The sequence below is a fragment of the Plectropomus leopardus genome, chromosome 10 (assembly GCF_008729295.1).
Source record: "Plectropomus leopardus isolate mb chromosome 10, YSFRI_Pleo_2.0, whole genome shotgun sequence".
NCBI lineage: Eukaryota > Metazoa > Chordata > Actinopteri > Perciformes > Serranidae > Plectropomus > Plectropomus leopardus.
The window spans coordinates 14,715,913-14,738,669 of record NC_056472.1 but is presented as its reverse complement, the minus strand read 5'-3'; the positions used below and the strand labels follow the sequence as shown (position 1 = coordinate 14,738,669).

General features: G+C 39.4%; 1 protein-coding gene across 5 annotated transcripts; it reads right to left on the bottom strand.

The window, feature by feature from the left end:
* Positions 1-1,137: 1,137 nt before the first annotated feature.
* LOC121949509 (myc box-dependent-interacting protein 1) lies at positions 1,138-21,968 on the bottom strand. Of its 5 annotated transcripts, XM_042495207.1 has the most exons (20): positions 21,657-21,968; positions 20,323-20,403; positions 19,999-20,053; positions 19,271-19,365; positions 18,582-18,677; positions 18,250-18,360; positions 18,042-18,134; positions 16,590-16,675; positions 16,337-16,412; positions 15,255-15,310; positions 13,586-13,630; positions 12,134-12,209; positions 11,611-11,733; positions 11,316-11,399; positions 8,471-8,491; positions 6,037-6,441; positions 5,423-5,476; positions 3,469-3,543; positions 3,265-3,366; positions 1,138-3,173 (listed from the first exon to the last, which is right to left on the bottom strand). In XM_042495207.1, the coding sequence occupies exons 1-20, from the start codon at positions 21,741-21,743 to the stop codon at positions 3,072-3,074; spliced, it is 1,923 nt and encodes a 640-aa protein (XP_042351141.1). In that variant the 5' UTR covers positions 21,744-21,968; the 3' UTR covers positions 1,138-3,071. The 5 variants fall into 5 exon arrangements, with proteins under 5 accessions (XP_042351141.1, XP_042351145.1, XP_042351142.1 ...); XM_042495211.1 differs by lacking the exon at positions 6,037-6,441; XM_042495208.1 differs by lacking the exon at positions 11,316-11,399.
* Between the last annotated feature and the right edge of the window lie 789 nt (positions 21,969-22,757).

The window sequence follows — 22,757 nt, the reverse complement described above, 5'->3', positions numbered from 1 at the left end:
GACGGACAACCAGCAATTATAATCAGGACTGGTTTGAGAGGGAATGGTGGAAAAACAAAATATATAACTGTACACCATCCCCCTTACTAAGATTAACAGAATAAATATAATAAAAATAAATAAATAAATAACAAGTTGCCTGTTTCATCTGCCTCAAAAGTGACCCAAGTATCATTGTCTTAAATTAAGGGTGTTCACACAACAACACATGGGAAGTCAGCATGCTCACAGTAACTCACATACAGATATGAATGTCTTTATAGAATATGTATCTGTCATCACAGCTTGGCAAAATTACACTTATACACAACAAATGCACAATAACACCTGAAACCATAATACCAGCCAGTGGAAAAAGACCCAAATACGTTTGAGTTGTCTTTGTCCAGTCGGAAAAAACTTCCTGTAAACGAACGACTTCATCCCCTGGTAGGTGGTGGTGATATCGTCCAATAACAATAGCCTATAGATAAAGAATTTATGTTTTCAAACAACCCATAAACACACACACAGTCGCACACAACCATTTTCTCGCACACTTATTACATGTTAATAACATCATGAGAAATGTGAATCTCTTCTGTGTTAATGACTGAATGAATGTGAGATAGTCTGAACTACCTACAGTAAGCGGCTATGTTGAGAGCAGTAAACCTGACAGAAGTACAAAACACTCCATAACATCCTACGGTAAGTTGGCAATTATGTTGACATAGTTATACATTAGGCTATATGTAATCATTGCTTGGCAGCATACAAAAATAAAAGAAGTTGCTCTGGTGCATATTCTGAATCATCTGCATTTGAGTCAGTCGTCTCTATGCAAATGGAAGGAATTGTGTTCGGCACATTTTTCAAAAACAAATGAGGCTGGCTCAGTTATTATATATTTGATTAGCATTAGGATGGAACCATGTCTGACTAACTATTATACTACCAGTAGCAGCATCTCATTGTTGTCGTTTGGTGGCTTGCCTTTTTAGCAAGCCAAGATAATGCATATTTGGAATCCTTTGTGAAATAAAAAAGTTTTTCTTTTTTTTTTTACATGCCCACTCCACACAACTTCACACAAATTGAAACAACAAGGAATAAAAAAAAACATGACTGTCGAAGATGAAAACAGTCATGTTTTTCTTCTCTATAGGATTCTATGATCAATATTTCAGTTTGGATTTTTTAAAACATTTTTTATACTGAATACCTGCTATCTTTTAACTAGGTTGGGGTCAGATGACCAATTCAGTGCATATGCATTAATTTGGATTTTTAACAAAAGGTTCATACCACTCAAACCACCATTGAATCTAAACTAATACGACAACTAGGGCCCCCATGTTTCAATGTTTTACAGGGAGATAATTAAAGTAGGAATAAAAAATGGGCTGAATTTGTCAAAGAAGAACCTCAGGACTAATCAGTGGATCAGTACATAGAAAATACTGGCACCAAAGTTTACTAATTTATCCTTACTAACAAACCCCTGCTATGCCTCCACTTAGATATTGTCAGATTTGCAGCCAGCCACCAAAATAACCTTTTAGGCACAGGTGAAGAAACCTGCATGCCCATAAAAAAATGACACTTGATGGCTACACATGTGGCTAAAACAGACTATTGCCAAAAACGCACATTTGTTTAAACAACCAACTTGAGCATGAGAAGACGAAGTTCTGCTTCAGCAACATTAGTGTGGATGAGATTTCTAATTTGTTCTATCTCACGCAAGCTCTGCCCTCTACTTGACGTCATGGGTAATACTCTTCTAAAATCACAATCATCATCAACATGCCTACCCAAAAATGTGTGAAGCCCACAGTACGATGGCATGCAATGCTGTAAAACATGGTTTTTCTCTTCAGCAGAAGTGCTACTAATTTGCACCTGACCCTCCTAGGCATGATACATTTATTTTTTTTGAGCTCCTTGATGACCTGGTAAATGTGGTGTGCAGGGTGTCTGTTGCTTGTTATTCGACCCTTGCAAAGTTAGGCCATGGCTTCACCTAGTTTGGTTGCATATGTTCTGGGTTGGCTGAGGCCCCCAACCTCTCCAGTGCAGCAGCCTAGGTGAGTTAGGATCAGTGTGGTTGGGTCAATGTGATGTTGCGACAGGACATTCATTTATCAGGCTACACCCACTGTGCCCATAGAATCCAGTAGAGGGTGGAGCCTGTGTGAGATAGAAAGAAGGTTACAATATTGTAACCCAAGTTCTATTAGCCATCCACCCAGGGGTCCTGTCACTCCTACGCTACTGGCTGAGGAGGGTGTAGGATGGCTATCCTAAGATCGCAAATTTACAGCCAGTAGAGGGTTCCGTCTGTGCTAATAGAACTAGGGTTACATTATCGTAACCCTCGTTTTGTGCTGTTTGGCTGGTTAGGTGCTGATTCTGCACCTTTTATGTTCAAAGGTGTTTTTGCAATTTGACTCGGGTGAAGTTGTCTGCCAGGAATTGGTCTTGCTTTTTCAGAGTGTATTATACCCTGTCCTTCATAAAAGAGATTTTAGGGTTTGGATGTGTGGATGGGATACTCTGCTACACTTGGCATTGTCTTAACAATCCTGCACTGTTTTCTCTCAGTCTCTCTCAGTATCAAATGAACAAACGCACATCTTAAAAGACACTTTCTGTGTAATAGTGGTGGAATATGCCTTGGAGAGTTAATGATGAGAAATGACTAAGATGTTATAATGCATCTGTAGCAGTAGCCATTGCAAAGGCACCCATCCCTGCATCTATCCTGGATGATCAGGATTCTGCAATCAATTCCTTCAGTATTGAGTAGCAACAATAGTGCAGCAAAAGAGCAAAGAGTGGGACCTGTGAAATGGCTACATCTCTAATTGTAAATATTGGCAGAAATCCACAAAAATGCCAAGATCCACTTTTAGCACAGTGTAGCAGACCTTAGAAATGCATGATTTCAGCCAGGGCTGTGACAGCTCTGCTTCTATGGCCAAAGTCCTAGTAAAGATACAGTATCAGGGCAAGGGAGGGAAGGAAGGATTGAGGCAAGAGGAAGAGACATGAAGAAGGAAGCTGGAATGAAGCCCTGTCCCCCTCTCTCACAGCCTCTGAGTGAAGTTTTCAGGGAATACTCCTTTAGTGGCATTTTCTTTGTTCTGCTGCCAGTCATCCTGCTTCAATCCCATCAGCCAGCCATCGTCCTAAAAACACAGACATGAAAATTAATACATATGCACCTCACTGACACTGTGACATCACAGTGCGTAGCTCTGTGTGTGTGTTTATGTATACCTGTTCGTCAGGGTTGTCAAAAGTGACTACCAGCACCACATCACCAGCCTTCATCTCCAGTTCGTCTGTGTCATTGGCAGCATAATCATGCATCACCTGGACCTATATGACATAAACCATGAGTGATCTCCATACAAACAAAAGATATATTAAGAATATGCTCAGCTTTTTGCAATTTTCAAAAAATCCTGTATCCTGTTTTACCTTGAATAAAAAGCCAGGTGGCATGTCTGCGGGCTGTGATGATACTTCTGTTGAGTCTGCTGCTACTTCAGGTGTCTATAAAAAGAAGAGGCTTCTTTTACCAGCTTGTAGTGTACAATGAAAGGCTTTTATATCTTTACAAAAGACAAAAAAATTAGCCCTGAAAGTCTTAATTTCTAAAAACACAATTAGAAAAAAAATGCCAGTGGAAAAGTAAAATTTCAAACTAGACATTTCCCTATCAAAGAAAAAAGATACTTAATTTTAGGAAATGTTGAAGTCATGTTGTACTGAAAACTGCATACAATAATTTATGTGTTTGAAATTTAATGTGATATTGTATTGACATGTAATATTACATGTTATGGACATACATTATGTTATTATTTTAATAAATGAGAAGAGTTAAATGTCACCTAAAACATAATCACGAAATGTTAAATCAACAATGTGGATAATACAGTACTGTGCAAGTCTTAGGCCACTATAGAGTTGTTGTTTTAGCAGAGTTGTAATGAGAATATATACATACTTCTCTGTCTCTTTATTAAGATAGAAACAAAGCATACAGAGTATATGTAAACACGTACAATAAATGGAGGTATTTAATACTGTTTGCATATTTCTGCACGTTCTGGTTGTATTTCAGTAAAGAGACTGCTGAGGAATATTATCATTATTGTCAGGTAGGATGTGGAACCATATGCAGAACAAAAGCTGGACGGGTAGTTCAAATGAAAAGCAAACTTTAATGCTGATGTAGAAATATCCAAAAACAAGCTGGCCATGCAACTCAAAGTACAGACAAAACAAGTATTCAAAAGAACACAAAGGTGAGGACAGCAGTAGCAAACAGAGTGATGCCAACAGACAAACTGACAAGGAACAAAGGAAAACAGAGGTGTGTATATGCAGGGAACTAATCACAAGAATGAGACACAGCTGGGGTAGGTGGACATGGATAAAAGGAGGGAAACACAGGGATTAACTAACAACAAGGGTGTGGCAGGGAACTCATGAGTGGAGCAAACAAGACTAAAACAGAACAGGTGTGCAGGGAAGACTCTGGGATCAGGAATGGACAAATCACTCTGATTAAAGACAGGTGTGACAGAAAACAGGTGGGAAACAGGCAAAGGCAGGAAGAACTAAGGACACAGGAAAACCATAAGGGAAAGTGAGGACAGGTGAGAGGACTATACAGCTAGTGGGGGAGGGACAAGTGAAATTAATCAGCAAAACATTAAGGCAAGAAAACACAAATATAGGAAGTAAAATCAGACAACACATGCGGAGCTTGACTTTCAATGTCAAACAGGATATAAACTAAACAGATGAAACAGGAAAAACATACAGTAAAACCTAAAGCAAAGTCCACAAAATAACAAACAAAAACACAGGATCATGACAATTATAAACTTGCTAGAATAAAAGTTTAATTTGGTCTAAGACTTTAGCACAGTGCTGTATATATATGAATATTCATAATGAAATTTGATTATATAAAATGAGAGTTTGAATATACGGAATTAAACTTTTAAACTTTTATGCTATATATTTAAGTTTCATTTCATGTAGTCAAATTTTGTTGGTTCTATATATTCTATTATTCTATGTATTCCCATTTTAATTCTATATCCTCAAACTTCAGATTCATATATAACGCAAAAACTGTCAGCCTTTTCCCATCGGAAAATAGATGTCGGATCTTCTGCATGTAGTTTGCAAGCATGGTTTATATTCCCACGGCTATGTTCAGATGGAGGAAGAGGAGGAAAGCTTTGTAAGAGCAGAAGTGTTGTTCCTTTCTAGAAAAGAAAGAAAGAAAATAATTTTAAAAAACAACATAGTTGAAACAGAAATAAAAGTAAACATAGTTTACAAATATGTCAGTAAAAACTGCAGCATCAGTGTCTTGTGTTGTATGTTATAGTATAGTTCCTTTTGCACGTACCTCCTCTGTTGGTGCTTGTTCCTCTGGTGCTGCAGCAGCTGCTGCAGACTCACCCTGGGAGCAGACAGAAATAAAGGAAAACAGCGAGGGGTTAGACAATGAGTCAGATGAAAGATTGAAATAAGGAGGAGGTTAAGGATGAAAGAAAGAACAGACAGACAAAAACAGACAAAAGGACAAGCCACTCAGCCTACACAGCAAAGTTATGGCTAATAAAAGCATGTATGTTGAATTGACAGTAAGCTCTGATACTGATGCACAGTTGCCATATAGGTAAAAACTTTTCCACATGTACTACGTGCGTGGATTTGTGATTAGCAGTGACTGGGATTAGTTGTATGTATTGAGAAGCAGATGTCTATACTCCTCTCTTTCCCTCAGCAATTAATTCCAACTTGCCCTGTGTGTCACAGTTGATGCATCCACGCTGCTGGTCCAGATGCATCCTAAATCTTTCCAAGATTTCACCGTCTTTCCACCCTTCATCATTTACATTTTATCTCTCTATCATGTTTTTTTCCAGCACACCATGCTCAAATCTGCTCCTCAAAAATCGATGCATCCACCATTTTCGTCCAGATGCATCTCTCCATTTTTTTTCTCTCCTCGGTTACCTGACCCTCTTCATCATCCAATGTAGCAGCAGCTGCTGTGGGTCCTTCCTCAGCAGCATCAGCTGGAGCCCCAACTGCAGGTGTTTCATCCTCTGGAGTGGGCACGTCTGGGGCGGGCACCTCTGTGACCGGCTGGTCCCCATCATCGCCCCAGCCCTCCTGGGCTTGAGCAACCGGATCGTAATGAACCTGCTGGCTCTCATCATCCCCCCCTCCCTCCTGAGCTGGAGCCACAGGGTCATAGCGAACTGGTAGGGTTCCATCATCCCCCCAGCCCTCTGTGGCAGCTGCTATGGGATCATAGCGGATAGGCTGCGAACCATCATCCCCCCAGGCATCTGCAGCAGCAGCCACAGGGTCATAGTGCTGCTTGGGTTCCTCTTCCTGGTCACCACTGTCCTCATGCTGAGGGGCAAGGGTCAGGTTTTTAAGGAGTCAGAGGTCAAAAGAGATATTTAACCTTAGAGGTAAAAGGGGTTTATAAATCAAATGGTTGAGGAAACGTTAAGGGACAAAAAGAAAGGCAAGGTTGAAGGGCTATTTAAAGGCAGATTCAAGGGTTCAGAATTTTAATGGGCAAAATGTTTGAGAATTAGTAACAGCCTTCTAGGAGAGTAAAGATTTTTTCAGGGCATTTGGAGTATAAACAAAATAGTTGGAGGAGCAAATTAAAATATTTTGATGGACAAAGGATTAGGCAATAGATAGATATAATAAATGGGTACGAAATGGGTGTACAAGGGTTGTAGTAGTATCAGAATGGCAGGTAAGGAATTCAGAATTGAGGGGAGTTTACATTTACCTACAGGTGATTTTGCATGTTTTAGCCCATTAACAAAATTGTTTTTGCTATACGTTTTGCTAACCATATTCCATCATCCCACAACTTTAGCCACACAATCTGCATGTCTATAGGGATAGCAATGTATACCAGTCTGCTCCTTTTGTCCATTCTGTTAAAATGCTTGACTACTTAATGGACTAAAACCTGCAAAACTACAAGAATGGCCTTTTAAGGGAAGCATTTTTTAGACTGAACTTATTTGTAATATTTCAAGGGAAAATGGAAGTTTTGCAACATATAAACAAAAACAGGGCCATGAAAGATGCCATGGATATCGATGGGAGAAGTTCAGCAGCAAGTCATCATCATCACCATCACCATCATCATCATCATAAGACCCAAGAAAATTGATGCAGAAAGATAAACCTTTACAGAGAAGGTTCAGATTAAATAAAAAGACAGATGAAGATAAGGAAGGGTGGCAGCAGAAGGCAGAAACGCAAAAACTGTCAGCCTTTTCCCATCGGAAAATAGATGTCGGATCTTCTGCATGTAGTTTGCAAGCATGGTTTATATTCCCACGGCTATGTTCAGATGGAGGAAGAGGAGGAAAGCTTTGTAAGAGCAGAAGTGTTGTTCCTTTCTGAGCTATCACTGCTTTGCCTCAAGCTCTAATACAGCAGAGCTGTATGATTGTTGAGACACGTCTCTCTTACAGTGATAGGGATGAACAAAAAGGTTAGTTTATGGTCGGTATGCCAAGTTGCAAGAAAGGCTTTGTGAAGTTGCCCACTAGCTCCCATTAGTTTACCAGTGCCATTTTTCCATGAAACAATCCACTGAAAACCTGAGCAACTTCACTCAACTTTCAGAAACAAAACTGTTCCCTGTGTGTCACATGGAGCATGTAGCCAACATGTAAAGTCTATAACATGATCTGTCAGTGCAACATGTGAACATACAGGGATACACGGGGAAACAGAAAGAAATGAGGTTGATTCAGTTACAAATTATTCCACAAATATGTTATTCTTAATTCATGATTAAATTCACCCTCAGAGAGTGTGTTAGTTTGTCGGTGGTGTCTTAATCAATCCTATAGGACCTATAGGTTTTAGGTCTACAGTATATCATCAGTATACTGTGGATCCTGCATCTATATACTATATGCATCTATCTATATATATATATATAAATATGTATAACAGTGTAAAATTTCAATTTGAAACTTAATTGACCCACGCTCATTCCCAAGTTATATCTGTGCTGTACAACAATCTCTTCAGCATTTAGTGTTATCACATCAAGCACTGCAGACACAAAGACAACGCACAAACAGATTTGGGACAGACAAATGAAAGAGATCCAAATATGGAAAAGCTTGTTAATATGCAGTAATGACCATTATAGAAGTCCCTTCCCAGCATTTCCTGCATGTGTTACGTAGCAGCAAGCACAATGAGAGTGGGGCTTGTATAATGGCTAAATGACAAGTAAATGGAAGTTACAGCAAATGAATTGATGGTTACTATGAACATAAATAAGAATGTGGTGATGGAGATGATGATCATAGTGATTTATTTATTATTTCTATTTATTAATTTTTTGCACATTAAAAACAATGTTTGAAGATGAGGATGATATGCTTACCCATGAGTCCCAGTTTGCAGGCTGTGGAAAAGAGAGGGAGCAACAGAATGTAAAGACAGGACTTAACTCTTCACAAAGGTCTTGGATATTCCCAAAGCATTCAAAAGGACATTTCCAGTGCAGGTCCCATGCTCTAAACCTACAAGCCCATAGCATTGATCTCTAGCAGAACAAGGCAGGTGAAGTCTGAGGAACTAAATGATGTAAATCTGCAGAGGTGGCTACCGTCATATGTTTACTGCACAAGGTTACCCACAGAGTGAGTAGAATGTAGGAGAAAGGTGTCTACTTTAATCTTGCAATCAGTCAAATAATGTCATTCAGAGTATTTTGACACAAATGATGTCGCCAACAGTAAAATTCCTGAAATGAGGCAAATGGCAACTATTGACAGATATATATACACAAAGAAAAAAAAAAGATTTGGGGGGCTCAGATTTTTGAGTTTCAAAATTCTTTCTAGACGTTCACCTGTACTAAAGAAGTTGTCCCAGAGCTCCAGATAATCTAAGATTAAATCTGTGACAGGACTGCAGTGAATTATCAACATTTTAAGTACTGACTGAACTCTATGTAGGCCTACTCTATGGATTCATAATAATGATAAGAACTGTTAGCATTCCTTTGGAATTGTGTCTCTTGCCAATCCAATATTCAGTCTCTTTTTTGTCAAGAGATTTTTGCTTGCCAGATAGTTGCTAACTTTGTCTGCCTGCTTTGTCTGTAAATGTTGTTGGCCTCCTTTTTTTGCTAACTTTGTCTACTAACTTTGTCAGCGAACTTTGTTTGCTAACCTTGTCTAGCAACTTTGTTGGCTACTTTGTTTGCTAACATTGTCTGTCAACTTGGTCTACAAACTTTGTTGACTTTGTCTGCCAACTATATCTGCGAACTTTGTCTGCCTTCTGTGCTGGCCAGGTACCATACAATACGGTAATCTGGACTTTTCTTTTTTTCTTTCATTGCTAAAAGCTGAATCATACAGTTCATGCCAGTAAAAGAGGCCAACAAGCTAAAAGAGTGGAGAAAGAAGAAAACTATGTCATGGTGGGGAGTTTATCTGTCTGTATTTTATTTGTCCTGTTCACTACCATGTGAACTACATATCAGCAGAATTAGTCATTAGATTTGTAGTTTGGAAAAAGAACCCTAAATGTTGTACATTAAGGGATTTTAAAAATTTCTTTTATGAACTCCAAGCCAGCTAAATAACTATATTACTGTAACAATGCAGGGTGTTCTCATGCACATTTATCTATGAAATGTAATGCATCATAATTCATATATAATCCACGTGATCCTGAGCCAAATCTTGTATAACCCACACAATCAGTTAGGCTGTGACCAATGTGCTGATGGGAATAAAGGAGGAAGTAGTCCGCATATGGAGGTAGGTTGGAGCAGTGGATGGGTCTCAAAACAAAGGACTTTCCCAAAGGACTTTCTCCAAGGGATAGGTGCTTTGAACCTTGTAAAACCAATAGAACTTAATGTTATTTTAAGGTACCTTTTCATCATGTTCCTTTCCCCAACCTAACTTTACTTGCTTAAACCTGTAACACCCAACCATGTCTCATTCCTAAGCTTAATCAAAGTAACTTAGTTGCCTAAAGCCAACCTTTTTAGGTTTACGTCAAGCAAGTATCGTCTTAGTGGAGTACTTATTCATTAGATATCCTACGAACCATTGTAATAGGATACGCTGAACACTGGACATTATTACTGACAGTGTTGTAATTCCCAGGTCCTATGATCATAAACACCTGAGATGAGTCAGGTCTAACTGACAGACTGTCTATGTTTATGTTGTAATGCTGTACATTGTCTAATAGCTCCCATGATTCACTTTATTACTGTCTGAAAAGTCACAACCATAAAAAATTGGAACTATGTAATCTTTCACTACATTTTCTGTTGTATCAGAACCAGTTTGCCAGGCTCTGCTAGTTGGGTTGAGGCTTACAGCAGGCTACATGCCATTCGTCTATCAGGTATAAGAATGCTATACTGACGCTGAGTAGCAGACCTAAATCAAATGACAGCTGAATGAGTGAAATAACTCGAGCTGTACTTTTGTATGTAGGGTCCATATTGGTAGTAAGTGGGCTGATAAATGGGCCCTACATTGGATTGTCCATGGGTTCCATAACAGCCCCGAGCAAATTGCCTGCATAGGTAGGTTTACCCAAACTGGCCCCAGATGGGTTATGCTTGGGCTACCTGGGTACCAAGCAGGTACCAAGTATCCATCTGGGAAATTAGCATGGGCCTATTGTCAAACCCTGAACAATCCCATATAGGGTCCATTTTTCTGCCCATCCAATACTCACATGGGCCTGACATACAATTGTTGGCTGGGTTCCAGTATCTGAAAGTAAATTATGCTAAACAGTTTTGACGAGAAAGAAGTTAAGAGCAGAGCAGGGCTTAGTCTTCATGCCATGTGATCTGTGGATAGTGCTGAAGCAGAAAGAAGTGGTCACTAAAAGCAGGTTTTAACAGATCATCATGCCATCATCCATCTCTCCTTTGATAAATTGGAAAGAAGCAGAGCAGCTAACGCCTCAAACCATGCCGAGCTTTTCAAGTGATTTCATTTTTTATTCAGACTTATCAAGGTTTTATTTTAAGTCTAAAAACTACACTGGCAGCTGTAAATACTGTTGGCTGAATCACCTGTTGAACTAAAACATGTTGCAGTGAAACAAGACTCCATGTCTCCAAATTAATATTGTGAAATGAATTAAACCCTTCCTGAATAAAATATAAAATCTCTTGTGAAGCTTGGCATTTCTTGCAGGAGAGTGTCTCTACGATCTATATGTTCATGCTGTGAATCATCCACCTGTGTGACCGCTGAGGCTTTGGTTGCAGCACTGAAAGAGTCCAGGTCCATGTCCAACAGGTTGCTCACTGCTGGACTGTCAAACTGATAACAACAGCAATAGGAGGGCTTGTTGGCTAACTTGGCATGATAGAGGGTCAAGGAACAGGACAGAGACAGCAAGGCAGAATAGAATAGAATAGAATAGAATAGAATAGAATAGAAAAGTAGGATGGGCAGGCCAGACTCTGACCTGCGCAGAGCAGTGGGAAGTTAAAGGGCTATGGCTGATCGTCCACAGCAGCGGCTCACTAACCTCTGTAGGGGAAGTGACGCTGATATCAGGAGTAGCTGCAGCATCGAACAGGCCGATGATGTTCTCTGTTTTCATTTCCCTTGATGGGGTCACCTTAGGTGGAGGAGGCACTGCAGGCCTTAGCTAGAATAGAGAGAAAGAATAATGGGGATGCTTGTGCCACAAGCCAAGTGAATATAAATTCTAGGCTGGAATTTAAATTAGAAATATGCTTTTTGTATATATATTTTTTAAAACTTAATTTGTTTTACAGATGTGTCCAAATTATATTCAAATAAGACATACTGTAACTCAAAATGACACAAAATAAACTTATTTTTCTCAGGCAGACATTTCAAGTGAGCACAGGTGAAACTGATTACATTAACGATGGTTCCTCCTACATTAAGTGAGGCCATCAGTATTGTTATTAGTCACACCTGTGTGGACGCATAATTCAGACATGACTCTGAACAAGGAGACAGCCTCTGTGTGTGTGTCTATGTGTCTATGTGTGAAAGAGATAAAGATTGTCTGTGTTTACCTTGGATGGAGATTTGGGGATTGGGGGTGGCCCTCCTGGCCTGAGAGTGTGATTAGATGCTTCTTTTCCACTCACACTGAGTGAATGAGAGAGGGACAGATGGAGGGCACAACAGAGAATACAAACAGATTACAGAGACAGCAACAAGAATGGCAAATGTTGAGAAAGGTCAAGCAAAGGTTAAAAAGTGAAGCTAAAAGCTAACTGTGTGAGAAGTTACAAGGCATGCTCTACAAGTGTCCAAGCAGAAGTTATTGTTGCAAGAGCTTTCATGCAAGAAAATTGAGTCTCCCTTTTTACTCCATTCCTCTCCTTTTCCTCCCGCCATCCCATGCAAGCAGGCTTTGTGTGCGCCTCCAGTTAATCCTTTCAAGCGAGCAGTGACAGAGACATTCGCCTTCATAGAAAACATGTTCTAAAGCTGAGAAAAGCAGCCCCAGATCTATGGATATTTTAAGAGTTGGAGAACCTGCAATTTATTGCTCACATTGGAGGCTTCAAATGGCAGCAAAAGGCAAAATCCAACTGGAGCCCCAAAAGCTCCAGGCTTAGGGCATGCTCTCGCATGAGCAGAATTAACTTTGGTCAATATTCGTGTAATGTTCACTTGTACTCAGTGTGAGTAGAGGAGCAAATAAAACATTTGCTTGCGGAGGCAAAGCAAATTTGCATTTTCACATTGTGTACAACTTTGGTAAACTTTGACCAATAAAGTTACAGCCTCAACCAACAGCAAAGTAGTATGTGGAAGAGATATTGATTGTTGCTGTGTTTAACCAGCTGATATTATATAATGTTGGTAATGAAAAATACAAACTAACCCCACATGAGAGATGCTGTGTGGCTAGCAGTGAGTCAGGAGACCAAGTAGGTATAGCTTTGGCTGGTACAGTCATGTGACCCACCACCATCAGTCCAAAGTTATTGGATCAATGGACCAATATTAGATTTAAAGAGAGCCAGTAGAGATAAGGATTTGGGTAAGGTTAAGGGTTAGAGCTTGTCACTTGTAAGGTAAATCACTTCTTAATGTATAATAAATAAAGTAAATGGATAAAGCGGATTTTTGCTACATTTGTACTTATATCTAGTCACTACAAGTGTGTTTGTGAGCCTTTATTACAAAAATGTCCACCACAGTCCTCTAATGGATTCATGCAGCCATGTACATCACCTTACTTAGGCCCTGGGTTTTGGGTTGTAGTGTTACGAAACAGTCTTGCCTGGTGCAGCGTTAGCCATGCCAGTTTGCTCAACTCTTATATATCTGCAGCTCTGGGAGCAAAGCTCTCTCATCAGTGCGTCTGTGAAGTCACTTGCACAATCAAACTCTCCTTTAAATCTCCCAAGCCTGCAGACTGACTGACAGATAGACAGGTGGACGGACAGTGTGCAGTTGGACAGACAGACAAGAGTTGTGTCACCATGGTTACCACAGTTGCTGCCGGTTACCTCCTATTTGTTCCTGATGATGAGGCGCCGCTGACACCTGTCTTTCTGAAAGGGGGGTTCAGGGGTGGCTTCAGGTTAATACAGTGTGAGTTTGTTTGTCTATTCCTGTAGCTTCAAGTGATTTTCATAAGTAGCGTTTGTTTTCTTGGCATACACCGAGCTCATAGGGAAAATAAATGAGTTTGTTGAAAAAAACTTAACCACTTAATTTTCTGCTATTTTAAATTCTGATGCAGCACACTCCATCCATCAGGTGTAATGAATTATGTGCTCTCAAGTTCAAGCGCTTAAATATTTGCAAACATTTCAAAACACATTTATTTTCGCACAAGTCTAGAAGGTGCCATGAGTCAAAACATAGCATATATTTTCTTTGCTGGTTAAGAGGAACCACAGCGATTAACTGATGAGGCTCTGTGTTCTAAAGCCATTTCAAACAGCTGTTTTTTAGTTAGACAACATGGTATTTTTAGAATCGCAAAAAAACCTGAGTGGAATATTAACAAAATACTTTCTAAAAACTACTTTTACATACTGAACACTGCCACTTGTTGGTGTTCATCTATATTGAACAAAACAAATTAAACTCAACACTTTTCTTTCTGCTCACATTTTTAACGAGTATAAGTTAACGACTTTTTAAACACTCAGTAGATATATTTCACTCATATTTTGGCCACAACTTTTTTCAAATCTGTGTTAGTGAGCACTTCTTCTTTTCTAAAATAATGACTAGTATCGAGTGAGACTGCCACTGCCATACTGACTGCAGGAATGTCCACCAGATCTTTTGTCCATGAGCTAAATGTTTTTTTCAGTATCTTCTCATCTATCGTTTCATTTAATTTTGCAGTACATCCAACTGCAGACTAAGGTTAATTAAGGCCAGCCATCTGAACAGCTGGTACAACAATTGGTTTGCATAAGCAAATCATTTCTGCACAAACAGAAACTGTCTCAGGGAAGCTCATCTGCATGCTCATCACCCTCACCGGGATCTTGACCTGACAGCAGTTTGTCGTCACAACTAATTTGTGAAGTTGTGAGGATGGTTGGACATACTGGTAAATGATAGGGAAATGACTTTGGAGAGGGCTTATAGTCGTGAAACTAACATTCAGTTGGCAGGCAACAGCTGTGGTGGACAGTCCTGCTCTCTCAAAACAAAATATCTGTGTCACAGTGTTGTGTGATTGAACTGCACATTTCAGAGTGGCCTTTTATTGTGACCATCCCACGGCACACCCGTGTATTAACAATGCTGTTTAATTGGCATCTCAATATGCAACACCTGTCATGTGGTTTGATCATCTTTGAAAAGGAAAAGTGCTCACTAACACAGATCTTAACAAAATTAAGACCAGAGCTTGAGAGAAATACATCTTTTGTGTGCATAAAAAAGTCTTAGATCTTTAACTCAAACCTATGAAGTTGTGTTGCATTGTATTGCTTTATTTAATAGATTTTGACAGATGCCTACACGCTTAATGGATATATTGGGTCTTAATTCTGTGAATGTCTTCAGAATCAAAATCTCTGACATTAAAAGAATAAAGCCAGGCAGTAAATCTTCCTTTGGATTAATAATCTACACAAGCTATAATAAGTCACTCTGCAGGAAAAAGCCTTGCTGTGACAGAGTTTACATGATACATCATTGCTCACTAACCTGGTTGTGTCTGATCGCTCCAATTTCTCCAAGATGTCGTACAAATCCTGATCCAACTGCAGAGGGGGAATGGAGAGACGTTAGCTATTACTCCAGCAGAATTACATCATCAGCATCATCCTACACTGTTCTGGAACAATCGATGCACATTTTTTGATAAAAATAATTACTCTGTGTTTTGTGTTCCTCCCTGCTGTAATATTATCCAAGTACTGCAGAGTGTGTCTGTCTGCTACAGCTTGTTTGCGTCATTGTGTCCAAATTCGGAGCTAAGGCTGAGGATAATCTCTCTGCAGTCAGTTAAAAGCTCATGTCCTAAAAATAAAAAAATAAATGGACTATAGCAGGCATTGCATCAAGTTTCAAAAACAGTGAGGAATAGCAGTTTTTTTAGATTTATTTGCTGAATTAGTCGAAACTGGCACTGTTACATCGTGTCAATATGTTTTGTCTGGTCTTCAGCATCACTAAGCCTTAAAACCTAAGCAAACAGGCTAGATTTATTCAAAAACATGGAAAGATGGCAGTGAGTAACTTGAAAAGAAATGGCCCCATTATAAGCAAGAAATTAGTAAAAAGTTACAAGAAAATTACCTGAAGATTAGCAAAAAAGAAGAAGAAGAAGAAGAAGAAGAGGAAACAATAAACAATAAATAAATAATAAATTAAATAAAAACAATAAATTACTCTAAAAGGTGTTTTAAAATATATAAAATATATATAAAATATATATATTTAGAGATTTAGATAAACATAATTTTAAATATAAAAGTATAAGAATTCAAAATATAGTTTTCTGGACATATTTACTTGTTTTTTTTTTAAATCTCATAATCACCCCCTAATTTTCAAGTCATTTTCTTGTCATCTTTTACCTTTTTTTTCTACAGTTTGCAGTTTGCAAGGATTTCTTGCCAAGTTTCTCATTGCCTTTTCTCCCAGGTTTTCAGAAGAAATTTAACCAATTTTCTCAGGTTCCACAGGTTTCATTACTTTTGAAAGATTTCCCAAAGCAGCACAACAAAACGATGATGTCAATCCAGTTTCTAAAGGGTTAATGGAGGCCTATACACTAGACTCACCCGGCTAATTTCCTTATGAAACTTCTCCTCGAAACCAGCCAAACTCTGGAAGGTGCTGACATAGAAACCAACACGACTAGAGAGGGCAGAGAAGAGGGAAAGGGGGGGAGGCAGTATTGACTGCATTACTGGCTTGACTTAATTTAACATCCTGTGCGGGTAAATGTAGCACAGATGTAAGTGAAACGTAATTACAGCACCATCCATCAACAGGAAAACCAGTTTCCACGGACACTCGCACACACATACACACCTGTTCCAGAGTGAAGGCAATTCCTCTTGCAAGTCAATATTAATTTCCTCAAAAACCTTCTGGGCTCTCTCCAACTCTTCCTCTGCCTGAAACACACACACACACACACACACACACACACACACACACACACATTGCATTAGAGCATGTATGTCAGTTAAATGTACTGTTGGTAAATAACATGCTGTATATGTGCACTAACATCTACTGACACCTCCTATGATTATGCTTCAACACGGTTTGTCTACAGTTGCTCTGTTGCTGTCATTTTTCATTTTGCTTTTGACAGATATTTAACAGTAGCAGGCAACAGGGAACACCAGCAGAAAAAACACTCAAGTGGGGTGTTATCAGCCCATCTCATGAAATGGCCATTACCTGTGGTTATAAATATGGGTCATTAGGGGCCTGCCGCATTCATTAGGGGCCTGACGCACCTACTGGCAGGTTAAGAAGGTTGTTATCAACCCACTGAATGCCTGGTACCAGTTTGTTAGATAACACTTTGTAGTAAGGGTGACAAAAAGGCCATAGTTGGACATACATATTGGTTTCACGTGGCCTCAAATACCAGTCTCCTGTGTGAAAGTTCTGAGTTTCACCCGCTTATCACCAGGATCACCCCCACCACTCCCTGCCACCCTATATGCAGAGTTTCTTGTACACTGGAAAAAGTCACATTAAAACCCTTTCTGGCTTTTTCGTTTTATTTTCCTTTCATGGCCTGATAAGAGCCTAAAAGGTTCATTTTAGCCTACCAGATAACGTTATATAGCTGTTCTTTTTTTATGGCTAATGTTGTTTTTCCTACCTGACACAGCAGTCGAAACTGTTAAGGTAGAAAAAACAACACTAGCCATAAGAAAGAACAGCTATATAACTGATAAGAACCTTCAAAACCTAACATTAGGTGTGGCAGGCCCCTACTAATCCATATCTATGGTGCATATCACCCATGATAACTGCCATTTAATATCGTGTTAACAGTCAAATGGACTGAATAAAAAGAGAAATGAAATGCAACAAGTACAAACTGAGGACCTGCTTGTTACAGCCCATGTGTCTTTGACAGGTGGGCAACCATTGTTTTAGATGTCCCTTTTACTGTGCATTTTCAAGGCAATTATATTGAGCTGTTATGCCGCCTTGCCATTCAGGAAGGTATGATTGTGGAATTAGGGGACAGAGCTGAACAGAGCTGGGAGGCAGTAACAGTGCCAAAAATGTGTCTGTATAAACAGGACAGCTGGCAGGACAGCATCAGGATCATGAACAAGACAGGTGTGACGTTTTTCACTTTTGTGTTAAATGTCAAGCCCATCATGCCTCTTTTGGTACTGCGGTGCTGGCATACTGTCTAAAATTACACACTAGATGGTAAAACTGCTGTTTGGTTCTGTGTAAAATTGCAAAGGCAACTTTCGTAGGAGGTGTAGTAAAAGTATTGTGTACCTGGCTCCTGGAGAGACTGCTTTGGGCAACATTGTGTGCAGACAAGATACCCTGAGCCCAACCTGGAGTGGCTCTCTCCAACAAAGAGGAGGGCTGGAGGAGAGAGCGAGAATACAACGAATAAAACACAATATTTATGTGTGCATTGATGATATCACTATCAGTGTGTCACTGCTTTCTGTATCAAAATATTTTAAATGTGTTTTACCTTGGTAATTTTAATCCCCCCGTCTTTTTTCTTGGTCTTGTGTGTGGTAGCATAGTTGTGCCTGGCACTGTCGTAATCCACCAGCTTTCTGTCCCTCTTGGCTATACGTGCCTGAAACAATAAGGAGTTTTTGTGTCACTCATTGTCTTCACCTGCAAAGAAGAACTTATCTTTCAAACATAAACTTGTTCTCTGGCAGTGCATGATTACATTTCAGTAAGATGATACTATACATATGACCTTAAGAAAAGCCTGGCTACCACTGCATAAACAATGGATGCTTATCATTTTTGGTCATGGTTGCTCCATGTCTTTATGAACACATGGCTCACCTTGATATCAGGGAACTGGCCCAGGTAAGTATCCATGGAGATGAGAGCATGATCGACCAGCTTTTGGTGGTAGTCAGTCCACAGCACATCGCAGTCCTGCAGCATGGATGAACATAACCAGACATAATTACCATCACAATCAGAGATAAGTAAAATAACTTGCTAGCAGTGCTTGTTTTGTTACAACTGTATGCTTCCTGGTGTGTTTTTCTACACTCTAAAGTTAATGCCAGTAGCTCTGTTGCCTTTGTCTTGGCTCATGTACTTGCATTTAAACTAGGAATCAACTGAAAGCCTTTCAACTGATTGCAGTATTTTCTTGCAGTTAGACTGTAGTTTTTTGTAGTTTTGTCACATACAAACCATTAATCCAAAAGTAATTTCAAGAGTAATACTCTTAATGAAGTCGGTGGAAAATCTCAAGAGCTACTCAACATCTCTCACTAGAGACATTAATGTATAATTTTGCCAATTCTGCCAAGAGAACACAATCACACACAGCTGCGGACCCTAGAAATAATAGCTGCTGCGAATCAGGAGCCAAGCACACACACATACACACTCATTCAACTAACACTATATAATTATGAATAATAAGTGGTTCTGACCTCTATATGGAAACCAGCTTGTCCTCACACTTTCACACATGCAGGCAATCTGTAAAGGCATTCATGAAAAGTGTCTCTGACCTCCACAATGGAATCCACTTCGTTCTTGCCGTACCAATCAGGCTCATACATGTCAGCCAAACATGCCTGCACATTCTTGGAGGACTCGTGCATGGCTGCAGACAAACATGGATATTCTACATTAGTGGTACATCGGTGGATATTTGCAGATTATGCTGTGTAACTGGACATCCACGACTGTGTGACTACATGTAGAACCCTGTTGCCCAGTGGGAGGGGGGCCTCAAAAAGCCTAGAATGAAAAAAATGGTTTTGTTTGCACTTTTTTATTTGTAATTAATTAGTGCCATAACTAAATTAAAACTGGCTGAATAAATCTGTTGAAATATTCAAGACTGTATTAAATAAATAGTAGAAGCTCTCTGAGGCCCCTCTCTCTTAAAGGTACAAAATGGTTTAGTCCATCCCTGTGCCGGAATTCATCTCTACATGCAGCTAAAGCTGAGTGGGTGAATGCTTATGTCGCTTGATTACCAATTTACACTACTACACTGTCTTTTCTTAAGAGGGAGAAATCGGGGTTTCAAAAAAAAAAAAGAAAAAAAAGGACAGAGAAAAAAGCAAATTGACTTTGGGGGGAAAAAAAATCATAAGGTGCATGAGAGACACCTGCACTGAGAGAGGAGGTTTGGAGGGCTCCCAGAAACTGCTCATGTATAGGGCCCAGAATTTGGTGTTACGCCCCTGGCTACAAGTGCGAATTTGATACAGGCTTGTGGGTAGTTCACCTTTCACTGCCTCCAGGTATGCCCTAAGGTCCCTTTGCAGTTTGCTGCCTTCAGTCTGGGGGTGAAACACAAAACACGAAGCTTAGAACACAAAACAATCAGACTCATTCACTCCTGTCGAATCAGTACATATTTCAGTCTCTCAGCAAATTAAAACTTGTTAGAATTAACGCAAAATTCAGTTTCTATTTTGCAGAAGGTAGATGTAACTAAAAAGCTGGCAAGCTATGTCTCATTTTAAGTTTTGCAATTATGCAACAATGGGCAATTTAGAAATATGACCCTGCCATACAAAATAGTGCTATTCACTGGACTGTTACCCACATATTGTTTGTTGAAGTTGATCACTCCTTCCTCAAAGGCAACATCTTTGGTCTCGTCAGCTTTTCCAAGCTTCTGAAGAACCTGTGAGTCAAACACATTATAACACATTGATTCTGTTCATTTCTAGAACAGAGGAAGGTAGGCATGTGATGAGCTGTGCCTTAAAAAATGCCCAATGTCTGTCTTTTTCTGGTGTGAATGTCAGAAAAATATCACAATGTAGCAAAGGAAGACTCACACAGAGTGTGAAGTTTTAAAATTATAATATAATATAAATATAATATAAAAATATCTCTATTTTACATACAAATATGTGCAAATGTGCACAGAGTGCAAAGAATACAAACGCTTCAGTCCATGTTGGATTCTGCACTGAGGAAAGTCCAATATGGACTGAAATATTTGCACTTTTTGCACTATGTGCACATGAGCACTTTTTTCTCCACAGTCCCGCAACATATAAAATAGAGATATTCAAAATCCAGACGTCAGTCTGAATCTTTTTTTGTTCTGTGTGTGAGTCTTCCTTTGCTAAGTTAGAACAGAGGAAGGGACATGTGCCTCCAAAAGACACTGCACATGGGAACATCCAAATGTTTTCTTTATTTCTCATTTTCTTGTAATTCCAAGATCAGCTATGATTTGCCTTATACACATTAACAGATATACTGTTAAATCCAATGATAAGTACATAAATAACAGTGATAAGCCAAATCATACATAAATGCATGTATGCATTATGTACATAATTTACCTTAAAAAAATCATATATACATTCATACAGTATATAGTGCACTATGTTTACAGAGGCACCGTTGTTTTCTCCCTTTAACCCTGCTGTACATTATGTATCATGAGAGTCAAATAGCACCCCCTGCCATTTATTCTGAGCACAACGCGAAGGTGCATGAACGCATAGACTAGGCCTCGTATCTACCATCTTCACATATTGTAGCATAAGCAATAATTATCATCATAGTGCTATCAAAATATGAGAGTGTTTCTGTAGTCATCATTAGTGTGAAAAAAACACTCGTGAGATACCCAGATAGTGATTTGAAATGCCAGAAACACATCAGTCATAGGCTAAATCATGAGCACGCTCACAGTATATGTCACTGCAATATGCACGTGCCCGCTGTATGACATTGACTAGAGGAACGATGTGTTTGAGGTGGACATCCCCATCCCCTAAATACAGCATCCCTGGCCTTATTATTATGATGTCGTGATGCGACACTGCGCCTTGGTGGAGGATGCGGCACTGCTGCCTCGCGGCTTGCAGGCCTGAATAATAATTCCCCATACATGAACAGTTTGTGAGCACCTCTTACCTTCTCTTGGGCTCTTGTTAGTTTTTTCTGGACGTTGCTGGCTACTTTCCCTGCGGTCAGCCCCTTCCCCAAATTCAGCTCAGCCATCTTGTAGCGTAGATCAGTCTTTGGATGCGGGGAGGAAGGCAATAGGAGCAAATAACGATCGGATGGACCGCTACGGCGACCGTGGAGGCAAATGCATCAATGTCCAGTTGAGAAATAACGGCGATAAATGTAATTACGTGATGTTATAATGTGTCTTTAGTCGGATGTGTGTTTGTAGAAAGCTAAGCTGTATTCTCAAATGTTGAGCTGATGTGTGCGCGTCCGTGACAGAGGAGGATGCTGTCAGAGATGCTCTTAAAGGCACAGATACTGCTGTGTGCCCAAACAGGGATGAGTAATACGACACTATAGATCAACCAACATAGTTATATGATTTATTAACATAATGTGCTGGGTTTTTTTTTTAAATAAACTTACACGTATGTTTTTAAACCTTTATAATCTTAAATTTCAAGTTGTCCTCAGGCCTTATGATCACGGGGTCAAATCTTAAAATGATCACTGACTCAAATCCACGATTAAAATAGTCTACCAATCATTAAAAATGAAAAAAACAAAAAAAAAACAAACAAAAAACAAACAAACAAACAAAAAACAGCCAGGCCTACTGCCATTCATGCATTGTATTAACTCCACAAAGACCCATCTGTCTCAGTCTGATATTTAATCGTTACGTAACACGTAAAGGGACATGAACCATTAATGAAAAAGCGGCCTATCACTGAAGACCAGCTCAGCAGTCAACTGACTCGAGGAAATAAACCGTTTGTAGAGACTATTAATGGACTGTGCTTTATTTATCCGAGGAGGGGAGTGCCTGGAGTGTGACTTGTTTTCCCTGACCCTCCCGAAGCTTTAAATATTTTCGAGTCGCCCTGAGTGACTGAGGGAAAACACATGGCCCATCCTCCACCATAAATAGTACCTAACCATAAGGGTTTTTTTTTTTTTTTATATATATTCACATCAAATGTAGGTATTGGAGCCAATGCAACAAACAAACAGCATGAGAATAAAACTTACAAACAAAACAAATAGCAATGATAGTTTCGC